The sequence below is a fragment of the Setaria italica genome, chromosome VII, assembly GCF_000263155.2.
Source record: "Setaria italica strain Yugu1 chromosome VII, Setaria_italica_v2.0, whole genome shotgun sequence".
Lineage (NCBI taxonomy): Eukaryota > Viridiplantae > Streptophyta > Magnoliopsida > Poales > Poaceae > Setaria > Setaria italica.
In genome coordinates, this window is record NC_028456.1 from 28,032,434 (window position 1) to 28,046,267 (window position 13,834).

At 50.9% G+C, this 13,834-nt stretch overlaps 1 protein-coding gene across 1 annotated transcript; it reads left to right on the forward strand.

Moving 5' to 3' along the window:
• The first annotated feature begins 4,210 nt into the window (after window positions 1-4,210).
• LOC101759669 (BTB/POZ domain-containing protein At1g63850) lies at window positions 4,211-6,511 on the forward strand. The gene is made up of 2 exons (XM_004976523.3): window positions 4,211-5,050; window positions 5,153-6,511. Exons 1-2 carry the CDS (start codon window positions 4,244-4,246, stop codon window positions 6,149-6,151), a joined length of 1,806 nt encoding a protein of 601 aa, XP_004976580.2. The 5' UTR covers window positions 4,211-4,243; the 3' UTR covers window positions 6,152-6,511.
• Window positions 6,512-13,834: the final 7,323 nt, after the last annotated feature.

Here is a 13,834-nt window from a genome sequence, read left to right on the forward strand (position 1 = left end):
AGTGCTCAATCAGCTCCATGGGTAGTCCCGGCATATCTGATGGCTTCCATGTAAAGATGTCTCGATTGGTCTGGAGGAAGCTGACGAACGCGTCTTACTATTTGGGGTCCAGCCTTGAGCCGATCAGGGCTGTCTTGGAGCTATCACCAGTCTCGAGGTCAATGGCTTTGATGTCGACTTCGCTTGCTGGCTTAACCTTGGTTGCCCCTGACTTCTTCTCTAGGGTCTCGAGTTCTACTGGAGACAAATTTTTAGAAGCAGCAAAGACTTGCATCATCGAATTTGGCACCTGAGTAGTCGCTGCCAACTCCACAGCTTCTGTGTCACAGTCGTAGGATCTTTTCAAGTCTCCATGCAGGGAGAGTACTCCCTTGGATCTCAGCATTTTGAGTACTAGGTCCATATAATGTGAGATGGCCATGACCTTGGCCAGTATAGGTCTTCCGAGGATAGCGTGATACGTAGTTTCAAAATCAGCTACCTCGAACTGGATGTACTCAGCCCAGTAGTGGTCCTTAGCCCCAATGGTAACTAGCAAAACCACCTGACCAAGAGGTACAACCACGTTGCATTTTCTTGAATTTTGTTTATTTATTCCAATTCTCTTCTGATCTTATCTTTACCACCCAACTAGATAGCGAGTCCCAATGGAAATCATGAAGATAGAGCTAATGAAGGTGACCTCAACATTCCACCCGTAGGCCCATAATATAAGCGCAAGATGTTAGAGTATATGACAACACAAATGTAACAACCTAGATTAACTTAGCCGAGATTAATCCTAAGACAAGTCTCTAATCTGGTTGACTCAGCCTTCCTTGAGTCATACCGACTAAGTCTGGTTTTCAGCCCGACCTAGCATCTTGAGACCGGTTTATCTTTGGAAAGTTGAGCCGAACGTCCAGAAACCTCTGTATAGAAGTTGGAGAACGAAGTTCCTACCACAACTTTGTTAATTGGACCTTGATCCAATTCGCCTCCAAAGATTCCCAAATCTGCGGCTCTAATCAGCCCCGACCCCTGAAACCCAGCAAACCGTCGTTTTTCTCTAAGTCCTAAGAATAGGCGTTCCTCCAAACTTTGGAGCTTTGGATCTCTAAATTCACCGAATTTTTGAACTCGGTCCAATTACAAGAGTTGGACTTTGGCGTGAGTACTACAACTCTTGTTAAGGGAGTCAAAGTGGTGCAGTTTGAAAATCGGGAGATCCACAGGCTGGAAGATGGGCCCGGCAAGGAATCCCGCGGATCTATCGAAAAAGAGCGCCAGAGCGCACGTGCGCCCTGTTTCAGAATGCTGCCGCTGCGTGGCGTGACCTCACCGGTGAGCGCTGTCTCGCCCAGTCGCCGGACGCGACAGGATGGATCAGCGCACCTCTTTCCTAATCGCGCGCAGAAGCGCCCTGCAGACTTTTCCGCCCCGTCTCGTCACGCCCGAGACCTCGCCGGCCGCGCCAGGCGCCCTGCCGCTGCCGCGCCAGTACCGCCTCGCCTCCCACGCACATCGCCTCACCCGGATCCCCAACCTCGCGCCCCAACGCCTTCTGGCCCTTCCGTCGCACCTCAGTTGCGCTGCCCACGCGCGCGTCCCGCGACGATACCACCTTCGCCAAGCACTGCCCGAGCAGTGACAACACTTTTCCCCCGCCTCGTCAGTAGTGTGCCCCGGCAAAGCCGCTGGTCCCGCGCATGCTCGCGTCACATCGCTCGTCCTGTCATCTCGCCTGCAGCGCCCTCGCCTGCAGTGCACCCCCTCCCTCCTGTCCGCCGGATACCAAGTCGCCGCACCTAATCCTGCGCTTGACGCGACAAAACCGCGCTTGCCTAGCGCTGTCTTCCTTGCCCAATGCCGTAAGATCCTGTCCCCGAATCTCTACTTGTCCGGCCAATGGAGATGCCGACCAATCGTCGCCGCGGCAGAGCAATCCTTTCTCCTTCGATCTTATCCTCGTGCCGCTCGAGCTCGTTCACTTCCGCGCAGCTATAAAAAGGGTATCGAAGCCTCCTACCGGAGTTCCCTTCGCCACCACCACCTTCGCCGCACTGCTTGCTTGTTCTTCTCCATCACACCCGCCGCCGCACACTCCTCTACATCACGCGCAAGTGCCGCCACTTGAGCTCGCTGTGGAGCTCTCTCTTCCGCCCAACGCTAGAGTTTGCTTGTTACCCACAAGAAGCACCCCCACCGTCGGACCTCGCCGCCACCCGAAACTTGGCGCCTTTCCTCGTTCTGCCTCAGCTTTTTCCTTTCCGGTCCCTAGACCTCGTCTTTAGGACCAAAGGTGAGCTGCCGACCCCTGTCCGTCTCGCTCGACCCCTTCCAGCTCGCCCGACCCCTGTCCGTCTCGCCCGACTCCTGTCTGTTTCGCCCGACCCTGTCCATTTCGCCCGACCCTGTCTGTCTTGCCCGACCCTTGTCCGCTTCGTCCGAGGGCTCGGTTGTGTCATGTGTTAGATTTGACGACCCCGGTACAGTTATTCCTTAGGTCTAAGAGTCAGATCGTAAGTTTTTCCCGATCTGACTCTTTTATCTTGTTCTAAATCAACAGAAGCTTGGGAAATTCATCTTAAATCGAGGAAAAAATCAGAAAAATGTGAAATCACTTGAGTTGGAATCAATAAAGTGGATTTCACACTTTTCCTGTAGTTTTGCTACAGTTTTTGGGCTAAATCCTTGCAAGTGTTGTTGAAATAACCGTCTAAGTATTTTAACCCTTGCATTTGCATTCCGTGTAGAGCTAAACCTCGTTGACGGCACGTATGAGCTGCACCCGGTGCCAGAAGACGGAGTTGTAGCCGAGCTGCCGCCCGTAGGAGTTGAAGCCGAAAGCGCCGAAGACCAGTTTGCTTCCACCCCGCTCGAAGGCAAGCCCCAGAGCATAACCCAGTCTTTTTAAACTTGCGCATGCTTTCATTTGTATGTAGGTGCATTTACGTTACAGGAGTTGTTTGAAACCATAGATGCATGACTTAGTTCCCTTGATCCGAACACTAGTATGATAGGCCGAGTAGTTGCAGTACTTAAACAGGATTTGGTAAAAGTCGAGTGATTCCCTATCACTCGCGAGTTACAGGAGTTGCTTGCTCTCCTTTCGTTACAACTATAAGGACGATGGACGGGGCAGTGCCTTGTGAACTATTTTGGTGGTCGGTGGATTACCTCGTCTGTCTACATGAAATTGGTTTAAGGTCGAAAAGTGTTGGTGTCCGTCTGTCTTCTAATCTCATACCTAGTATGGAATGGGGAAGCCTAGTACCTGATTGAACTAGGGCGTGGATTATACCCCTGCTGTCTCTGGAATGAGGTTCCCATGGTGCATCATGTGGGTGCAAGTGCGGTCATAGTCCGGCAAGAGGTCGGGACCGTGGAGCATTGCATGCCAAGGGAAGTTTGGACCTGACACGCGCCTGGGAATTGATGGGGACAACCGACAAAGGAAGCGACCTTCGTGGTGCGCAGATGTCGTGCATGCATGGTTAAGAAATTCGAATCGATTCGTCTGCATCTCACAGTTTGGGACTGCTTGATCACTATGCTACACTGAGTAAGAATGAAACTTGATGATGATGTAATATGATTTTCTTGTCGTAAATTGCTTGGAAATCTTTGCTTGTTTAGTATAGCTGCTAACTTAGTTGGTAAATGAACTTAGATCTGGGAGCTAAAAGAATTAAAATATTGAAAGTAAGGACCTACTGTAGTAGCTTTTGGCAAAACAAACCTCTCAGTCAAAAAGCCTTGCATGTCTAGAGGTTGGTGGAGTAGTTCCCATCGGTCGGTTAAGTCTTGTTGAGCATAGTTGCTCTGCCTTGCTTGTGGAACATCTTTCAGGTGAAGTTGGAGTCCCTAAGTTTTCCACTTTTCCGCTTGTGGCACTTGGCCTCCCTAGCTTCCGTCTGGGTGGACAGTCGAGTGAGATCTCTCTTCGAATGGTGAGGATAGGGACCAGTGATGTTAGGATCAGCCTCATCCATAATATCCGACCCGGTCGTTAGCTTCCGCTGATTTATCTTTTCTGCTGATTAAGAACTCCGTAAAATTTTGATTTACGAATCAGTGTTGTATTCACCACGGCATTGATCACGCCACCACCGTCCGTCCGCCAGTTCCGACGGCAGCCAGCCGCGGGTGGTGGTGGTCCCCTCCATTACTCCCCGGCCTCAAAAGACGACAACCGCTTCCCGTGCCCGGCTGCCCCAGCGCGCGGCGAGAATCCCCACACCCCTCACGGCCACGGCCCAATATGGCCGCTTCATCCAGATCCATGAGACCGCTCCCCAAGCTCTCCCCCTCCCACCTCGTCCCCCTCGACCTCTCCACCTCCTGGTGCTGCACGCCCCACGGCCTCGGCGCCCACGCCCCGTCCGCCTCCTCCCCCGCCCCCGCCGCCGCCGACCCCATGGATCCCCCGCCCACCGGCTCCTCCTCCTCCTACGCGACCCCGCCCCCGCCCTCGTACGCGCCGTCCTACCCCTCCAGCTACACCAAGTTCAACTCCGCCCTCAACGCGGGGCTGCTCAACCCCATGTCCCCGCCGCCGCTGCCGCTCGACAAGACGCGCTCCAGCCCCACCCTCTTCGACATGATGGCCAACGAGCAGGACTACCACCCCCGCACCGCCGCCGCCGGCGTCCACTCCATCCCGGCCCCGCCGCCCCAGCACCCGCACCACCAGCTCCAGCCCGCGCGCTCCATGGACCGCCAGGTCATGCTCCAGGACCGCATCGCCGACCTCATCGGCAGCTGCAGCCCAGGGAACCAGTTCAACGACGCCGACTCCTCCGACGTCCGCCTCACCCTCACCTCCAAGGACGGCCTCTCCGTCACGCTCTGCGTCCACCGCCACATACTCGTCGCGCACAGCAGGTTCTTCGCCGCCAAGCTCTCCGACCGCTGGTCCAAGCAGCAGCGCACACTCCCGCACATCGTCGAGATCTCCGACTGCGACGACATCGAGGTCTACGCCGAGACGCTGCGCCTCATGTACTGCAAGGATCTCCGCCGCAGGCTCATGCGGGAGGATGTCAACAAGGTCCTTGGCATTCTAAAGGTACCACCACCTTCTCTGCTTTCCTCCTCTCTCTGTGTGTCTCAATTCCATGGGTTGGTGCTCCATTTTGGCTCATAACTGATCTATTTGTGCCTTTTACAGGTGTCCGCAGCCATTGTGTTCGATGCTGGGGTGCTATCTTGCTTGGAATATTTGGAGGCTGCGCCGTGGGCTGAGGATGATGATGAGAAGGTGGCGGCATTGTTGACGCAGCTGCACCTCGAGAACTCGGGGGCTGGAGAGGTGCTCAAGAGGGTGTCACTGGAATTGGCCCCTTCAGCAGTGGTTGAGGAGGCAGAGGTAGGAGGGAGTTGCAGTGGCGGTGGCACTGCTGGAGGTGGCGAGGAGGTGTTGCTGAGGCTGCTGCAGGTTGTCCTGGAAGGGAAGGACGAAAAGGCAAGGAGGGAGATGAAGGGGCTGGTGTCCAAAATGCTCAGAGAGAACAGCAATTCCCGTGGCGGAGCAATTGGTGGCGACCTCCGCAAGGAGTCACTCTATTCGGCGTGCAATGGATGCTTGTCCTTGCTGCTCGAGCAGTTTGTTAGAGCTGCAGGGGGTGATCATTCAGAGGTGTCGCAGATCGCCAGGCAAGCTGACAACCTGCATTGGATGCTCGACATCCTTGTTGAGCGCCAGATTGCTGAGGAGTTCTTGAGGACATGGGCAATGCAGACTGAGCTAGCAGAGATGCATCGCAAAGTGCCAGCAATACACCGCTATGAAGTGAGCCGAGTGACGGCAAGGCTCTTTGTCGGGGTTGGCAAGGGACAGATCTTGGTGTCGAAGGAGGCCCGTTGCCAGCTCTTGAGCACCTGGCTAGAGCCCTTCTATGAGGACTTTGGATGGATGCGGCGAGCATGCAAGGGGCTTGACCGGCATCTGATAGAGGACGGCCTGGCAAACACAATCCTGACACTGCCTCTGGCAACTCAGCAGGAGATCCTTCTCGCATGGTTCAATCGCTTCCTTAACTCTGGGGAGGACTGCCCAAACATTCAGAGAGGGTTTGAGGTGTGGTGGCGGCGTGCTTTCTGGAAAAGGAATGCTGAACCAGAGCAGCCAGCCCGTTTGAGGATCACCGCAATCTGTGAGAACTCTTGATGACATTGATTCAAATTTGACATGAAAGGCGGAGGATGTTGTGATATAAAGGTTGATTTTGTGTGATCTGTAGTAGTGTCTAACTGTTTCACTGGGTTCTTTGTTATGTTCGATTTTAGGCAATTTGCCAATTACACATGTTATGTTTGATCTTGTGCAAGCAATGTATACCAGGTCCAATGTACCGCTATGCTGCATCCATTTTGAATCAAAGTGATGCACAGTGGTCATTTGCTATCTATCATAAGCAACAACTGAAGGGTTCAAACACAGTAGAAATTGTTTTAGTTTTTTCATCTCATAAAGGAGAGGTCTGCTCCCTGACTCATCTAATTGTTTACATGTGGCCAGTTTATTTTAGACCACCTTGTTTGCGTAATTTGGCCTTCTCCTTGCAATGTTTGTGCAATTTATAAGCCAAGAGGCCATGTTTCGCGCATGCTCTTCTCCCTGTCTCCTTATCTGATCACTAACCAAGCTGGCATGCCATGTGAGAATGTTGCTGTACGAAACAGGATTTGATGGATGTTTGCTTCGCCAAATTGTTATAGTATATTCTATCCCAATTAGCTTGATTTGTTGTACTTGTCAAGTTGGTGGTGGACCGGTGGTTGAGCCGCTATGCCTTTCTGCCTGCCCTTGAAAGAATCAGATGATCTTGCTAATTGTTTACAGGCCTGTAGGTGCTCCTGAGCTTACACTAATGCCTTTCGGCCACAGCATTGGTTGCACCTGTTTTATAAACTATGGCTGTCGAAGTGGTTAGCAATCAAGTAAGTGCCTTGGTTCTGTGCGTTTCACTCTTCCAGTATTCTGCTGCTTTTATACGTCCATTGTTGAGTACTTGAGTCTTCTTAAGATTCGGGTCACCTTTCCCCACTAGAATTGAACTGACAAATATAATCCTATAAGCATTATCCCACTTACTTTTTAAGGATAAAAGGACACGAGAAAGTTATTTTTCAGCTACTAATACGTACCTGTAGTTGTTGCCAACTACTCTACACTGTACTCTCTAGCTTTTGGTTGAGATGCATTCCATGGATCGGCTTGATGTCGTACCATCAGCTATACAGGTACATCTCCGCTGGTTCTTTCTCCTGGAGTTAAATGGATTTAGCAGCCTTATAAGGTGCATCTGGGGTCTGTTCGCTTCAGCTTATAAGCCGGCTGAAAAGCCGAAACGGCTGATTTATTGTGAGAGGAAAACACTGTTTGATGGCTGAAAAGCCAGCTGAATAAGCTGAAGCGAACAGGCTTCTGCTTTCTCTTCATGATGGCAGGTAGGTAGTAGGTTTGCTTTACGAAGTACTACACTGAACATGAGTAATTCGATTGTCCCTTATTGTGGTGGTCTCTGCCGTTATGAGATAGTTGAAAGAATGTAGGAGAAATGCAGGCCTTGAACAAGACCAAGACCTGTTTCGTTGAGACCTTAGTGAAGCAGCAGAGCGTGCAAATTGCAGTGTTTGGGCAGGATCAATCGAAGTCATTCAACTTGAAATTTGGAAACAGAACTTTATGAAGAACAAGTCCCTTGGCAAAAGAAAGGGAAAAAAATCTGGAACCGCTCGCCAGCCATGAGATAGGAGGGACATCTCGTTCTGCTCTCACCTGCTCTGCTAATCTGAATTTTGCAATGCTGGCTCTGCAACCATCGTTTGAGATGCCTTTTTTCTGCAGTCTGATACACTGTTTCTATGGTGGGGATGGATCGGTCGGATCGGACATTGTTCATCAGTTTTTATTCTCTGCAGTCCTATGAGTTTTACTGGGTTCTCGTTAGTTGCTTCAAACCACGGTATATACCAGTATATTCTTTGTTTCTTCTACCGGATACATAGATAGCACGGAGTATTCTGAAGAAGATTATTCACCTAACCAATTAGGATTTGATTAATCTCCAATTATTTTTTCTTTACCGTTGTTTGAATTACATGTTTACATTGATTTATCTAGAAACCGCGTTGTACTATTGCTACTGCTCGCGTTCAGCTCTGGGCTTCGTTGGCGAATCTGTGTCATGACAGACTCTCGACTGATCACTGGCTTCAAGCAGATCAATGAAACGGTGAGGAGGTAAGTATGGGAGGGCCAGACGCGCATCACTGGCTGGCTTGCAGGCGGATCGAGTGGTGCTGTGGGCCAAAACCTCGAGAAAACAGGGAGATGCTCGACAAGAAAGGCCTTTTGGCGAGCAAGCTCATCACTGGCCCATCTGAGGCAGCTAAGATACTTTTCATGACCAAATCCAGTCCTCTGAAGATTAGGAACTGAGGGGCATGACAGACTCTCCTCGACTGATTTCTGAAACCACTCTGCCCGATTGGTGTGAGCTGCACGCTGGAGATGGGCCGAGCCCAGGATGTCAAACCAGATTACCAGATGGCTGAGGCTTTAGACCAGCCGATCAGAACTTCAGGTGTTCTAGTGTTACACACCTGATGCCTTAACTTTACCCTTTACAACTGCTGAGGTTCGAGTTCGACAGGCTTTTCTGTGCTTTATGCCCTGAGGATAATAATTTTGTGCATAAGTGCATTACTGCTTCTTCTTTTTTGGCTGGGACTGAAACTGTGTAGGATTTGTGCAGTTCCAATAGGCACCGATGACGCTTACCTTTAGATCACTTGGTAGGGAATTCGCAACTGATTTACGTTTATTTCAAAATATGCCTCCCATTCTCGTTTACCACTTTGTCCAATGTAAGTGTGGCTGTTTCCTTTCTGCTTATATCTTATCCCCACTATCCATCCACATGCTGTCTGTGCGCCCCTACAACAAAATTGATGCTAATTCCGTGTTTATGCTAATTCATGATCAGTACACATACAAAGTTCGAGGACATAGAAAAGCTGTCCGCAGCTTATCATGGTCTGTTTGCTCATGATTACTTGCGTCCTGAAATTTCTTTGTCCAATCTTTTCGGATTCCTGATTGGTAGTCAACTAGCCGCAGGCTCACAGAGGGCACTGATTGCTTGAAGAAAATTACAGTACCGTTCCCTTGCACTTTGCGCACAAGATGACAAGATACTTACCTGCCAAGACGCTTATTAATTTATTAGCTTACAGATTGATGCATTACCTGTAGGCAGCAAGCTTATCTTACTATTGGAGTAGCTTTGTTTAATTGTTTAGTTGTGTTGTGTTTCACCTCCCCTGGCTAAACCCTCCCTTCACAGCTACACCCATCTTGCTCTGATCCTGTCGCCCTCAGCCTCGGCATGTCGTCTCCTTTGATTATTAGCCCACATGTGCATGTCCTAACCAGAATCTCCGAATCGGCAGAAAGGCCCCAAAACAATATTTTAGCTGACAGTCAAGCAACAGGGAGAAAAATGTTGCGCAATGCAACTTGCCAAAAAGATCATCAGAGAGTAAAAAGATGACCGCGCGCTGCTTTTTACCTGCGCACAGAAGGTTTGGCTTTTGTTAGCAGTTACTTGAGCACAGAGACAGACGAGTCATGCGGTCAATGGTACTCTACAATCGCTGGGCCAGGGCCGACGTCAGATCGTCTCGTGTCAGGCCGCGAGAACAACTATTCGGCCCTGCGCGGTGACGTCGTCGTCTTTGCGGGGCGCCAAAACAAAAGGCTGCCGCTGCCACACACACGCACAGCGCATTATTGCCCGAGCGACGTGGGTAACCGGCGCCACGGCGCCAGGCCCCCATGCCGCGCGCTACCCCTGCCCGGCCGCCACGAATCCTGTGGCCGCCAGCCGCGCCGCGCCTGCTTCGACGGGCACCGCGCGTTCCCCTCTGCTCGATCGCTCACGCGCCCATCTTCCGCGCGCGCGGGGGCGCTCGGCGCCGATCGGGGGTTGGCGCGGCGTCTCGCTCCCCCGCTCCGTCAACTTGTCGAGCTCGTTTATCCGGCGGCGCACGGTACGGGGGAGGAGGCGAAAACGTGGGGCGCCCGGCCGTGCAAACCGGCAGGCCCTAACGTGGAGCGAGCTGCAGCACTCCTTTTGGCGCGGGATCGATCGATTCATCCTTCCCAGGCTTGTCTTGCTCATGGTCGCAACGGTGACACCACCGCCTCCTCTTCAACCCCACACGCCTTTCACGCGCGCCGATCTCTTTCTGGCAGGCCACGAGCCGCGCGGGCAGATTAATCGATCGAGCCTGCATCTGTGGTCGAGTACCTGCATCTGTGGGACACATTGGAAGCAGTTCAACTACACGCGGAGCAGGAAGATGCAGTTCGATGGCGGTGGACAACTGACATACACAGCCAAGTCAGCGTATCAGATGCTCAACCAGGGGCGAACAAGTCTCCAGGGAGCAGATCTCATATGGAAGACATGGGCGCCGTTGCGTGTGAAGCTCTTCCTCTGGCTAGCATGTCGACGTCGCATCTGGACAGCAGACAGGAGAAGGCGCCGGGGACTAGAGGCGCACGACACCTGCTTCATGTGTGACCAATCCAATGAAACAGCAGATCACCTGCTGGTGTCCTGTCCGGTGGCAAAGGCAGTATGGTGGCTCACGTTCTCCTGGGCACAATGCCAATGCAGCTTCACTGGACCGGAGACGACGATCCAAGACTGGTGGGAGCATTTGATGTCTGTCCAACTGCCGAACAGACGCAAAGGAGCTTCCTCGTTGTTCATGTTGGTGGGATGGCATCTCTGCGTAATGCACGTCTCTTTGATGGACGCTCGACGAGTGCGGCAGGCATCCTAGTTAGGATCAAGCAGGATGCGGACCTATGGATTGCAGCCGGCGCGCGTAGATTAGGTCGTCTTTTTTTGAGTAATCCGCATGAGGAACAATTGCATGCTTGTAATCAAACAATTCCTTCCCCTTAATAAACAATGCGCAACTCTCCCGCGTATTCGGAAAAAGGAAAATCAATTGAGCCGTTTACCGGTTTCCGGAATGGTACTCGGCAAGGACGTACATCGAGCTAGAAAAGTGTTTGACAAAGCACTCAGGATTAACCGCGTGCGTGCGTACTTGGGCAGGACTCGATGGTATGGTACGCGTGTGACTATAGGTGAACTCAACACGATGGTGACTGTCTAGCTAGAGCTTAGTCGCCGCCGGCTCGTGCCATGATCGCGGCGTACGTCTATACTACGTGAAAACACAGGAGAAAAGGGCCCGGCGGGTCTTGGTACCGTGAACAAATGCAACGTTGTTTGCCGCTCCATTAAATTTCCCCGGTCGTGTCGCTTGTTTTCACATTACCAGTTGATTGTTGGCACGTCAATTCCACGGGTAACTACTACTGATACTCCCCATTTCACATTGCAGAACTCGCTTAGCAAAACCCTGAAGATATCGTAGCTGTGTGCATGCTCTCGTAAAAAAGGAATACTATCAAGGGGGCCAATAAAATTAGGCTGCTACTACATGCTGGCATGCGGCCTCAGGATTCGTCATTCGTGTGGTGGTTTGTGTGCAGTTTCCGCAAATAGCAGAGACTCCACCTGCCGCCGGATCGGCTCCGCCGCGGGCAGACTTGCGAAACAGAAACAAAAAAGCTTATCTTTTCCGTGTGAAACAAGGAGATCAGAGATTCCGTGGAGTTGTTAGCTCGTCGGCGGCGGGAAGCGTCGTTGTCTGTCTGCGCGGCCAATGCCTGGCTCTCTTGAAGCCGAGCACGCCTGGGCCGAAACGGCTCGGTTGGTGTACGTCCGTATCTCTGGACGTATCTCCGGAGAGGACCCGGCGCAGATCGCACGCACACGAAGAAGCTAGTATAGGCTAGGTTTCTCTTTCTCTGTCTCGCAAGTTTTCGCCTGCCTGCCCCAACAGAATGCTGGTGAGATTGGCCCTGTCTCTGCTCCAAACGGACTGCTAGTACTCCTCTTCAGAAATCACAACGCGTTCAGGTTATCAGGTATCTATGCTATGCCCCAGCAGCTGAACGCATGTGACCCTACACGGGCAATTGACGCTCGAGACGTTTTCCGAAAGGACAGGGCAGGACCCAGAGGCCAGCAGTCCAGTCCTGCATCGGCGAGAGACCAACCATCCAAAAGTCGGGAGAGGCAGAACAAACCTGATCCAGAAGCATGCCAAGTCAAACCCTCTACTGACGCCTCGCCCCGTACGCCATTACGGCAACGCCTTTGAATCCGTTCTCCGCTACAGCACTCGCGCTCGCACCCGTGCTGTTTGCGCGACAAAACTGAGAGTACAGTTGCTGCTGTTTTTCGAAGGCAAAATTTGCCGTTCTGGACGGTCTTTTTTTAAAAAAAATCGAGGGTGATTCTGAGGCGGATTGCTTGATCGGCGAAGCGGTAGCGATTCAGGTTTCAGGAAAGGAGGAGAAGGGTGCGTTGGAGAGCAAAATGCAAATGCAACGCGACGCTCATGATTACAGCATCATTCGGGTGTGCTGGATGATTGCTTACAGGTGGCGTCGCGGTACGTGCCCCCTACCGGTTTTCGAATTAATCAGCAAGTACGAATCATGGAGAAACTTTATACAAAAAGACGTAACGTGCATTCGTGAAGCAGCCAGTACCGGCTTCTGCGGGGTACTGCGAACCCGGGAAGGATCCAACTGCGCGTACAATCGCGTGAGTAGATCTTTTGCAATGAGTGGATATTAAAGAATAATCATTTCTTTTACCTGTGAATCCCCCGTACAGATATTACTTGTAGCTTGATGCCTACACATAATGCTATATTCAGTGAACTGTCTGAGTTCTTTGAGGATGTTTTTTCAAGGAAAAACAATACGCTTTGATTTGTTATCGTTTCAAGATTGGGAGAATTGCACCATTGCCCTCACCTACATGTCCAATTTCCAATTTGCCTATTATGAAAGTAAGCCCTATTTGTTTTATATTTGCTCCTACTTTTGTACATTCACACATAATTTTATCTGCATTTTTGCTCCTTATTTTTTTTTAAAAAAAACATGGCCTATTAGAAAGGCGCAGTGTGATTTTCAGAGAGAGCAAATAAACATTAGTGATCGAAAGTTGAACCAGCGGTTCAACTTTTGCCACATATAGTCTCACTGCCACGTTGCGACATCGGCCGGTAAATTCCAAGTTGTGAAGAATGGAAGGGCAATTTACAGGAGACATGTAACGCACAGTTTAATCGACGGCGGGGGTCCCCATCATTGACTTTCACTACTTCAGTTTGAGCAAAGTGGCACAGTACAGTGCCAAGAGTGACAATGTATGACATATAACTTTTTTTTTTGGAAAAAAATATGACCTGTAACTTTTTTTAGAAGAAAATATGACCTGTAACTTTTCATTTGCCGAATGATCATTCACTACTTCAGTTGGGGCTGCAATTGCGGATTGCGTCGTCTAGGGCGCATCTTACTAAGAATACGGCAGCAACCAAAATGCTTTCCAAATTTTCACATCTTACTAACGCTTTATAGCAATCCAAATGCTTTCCAAATTCTCACGTCTTACTAAAGCTTTATGACAATCCAAATGCTTACCAAATTCTCACATCTCAATAAAGCTTTATAGCAATCCAAATGCTTGCCAAATCTGATCAAGCCGTGGCAGAGTAGCCTAATAAATCTCATTAAAAGGGAATGAAAAGCTGCCAATCCACCCATGACAGGGACGACTTTTTGATCGGAGCTGGGGGTATTCTTGAGACGGAAGCCAATTCCGGCACGCGGATTCCACGTACGCTTTCGCCGTAGCTTGAAGCGCACAACACAGACAATTCCTTCTTCCACCACAAG

Excerpts from the sequence above, each read along its gene's own strand:
- LOC101759669 (XM_004976523.3), top strand. The coding sequence starts at position 4,244 with ATGGCCGCTTCATCCAGATCCATGAGACCGCTCCCCAAGCTCTCCCCC. Across the intron at positions 5,051-5,152 it reads AGGTCCTTGGCATTCTAAAG|GTGTCCGCAGCCATTGTGTT; the intron begins GTACCACCACCT and ends TGCCTTTTACAG.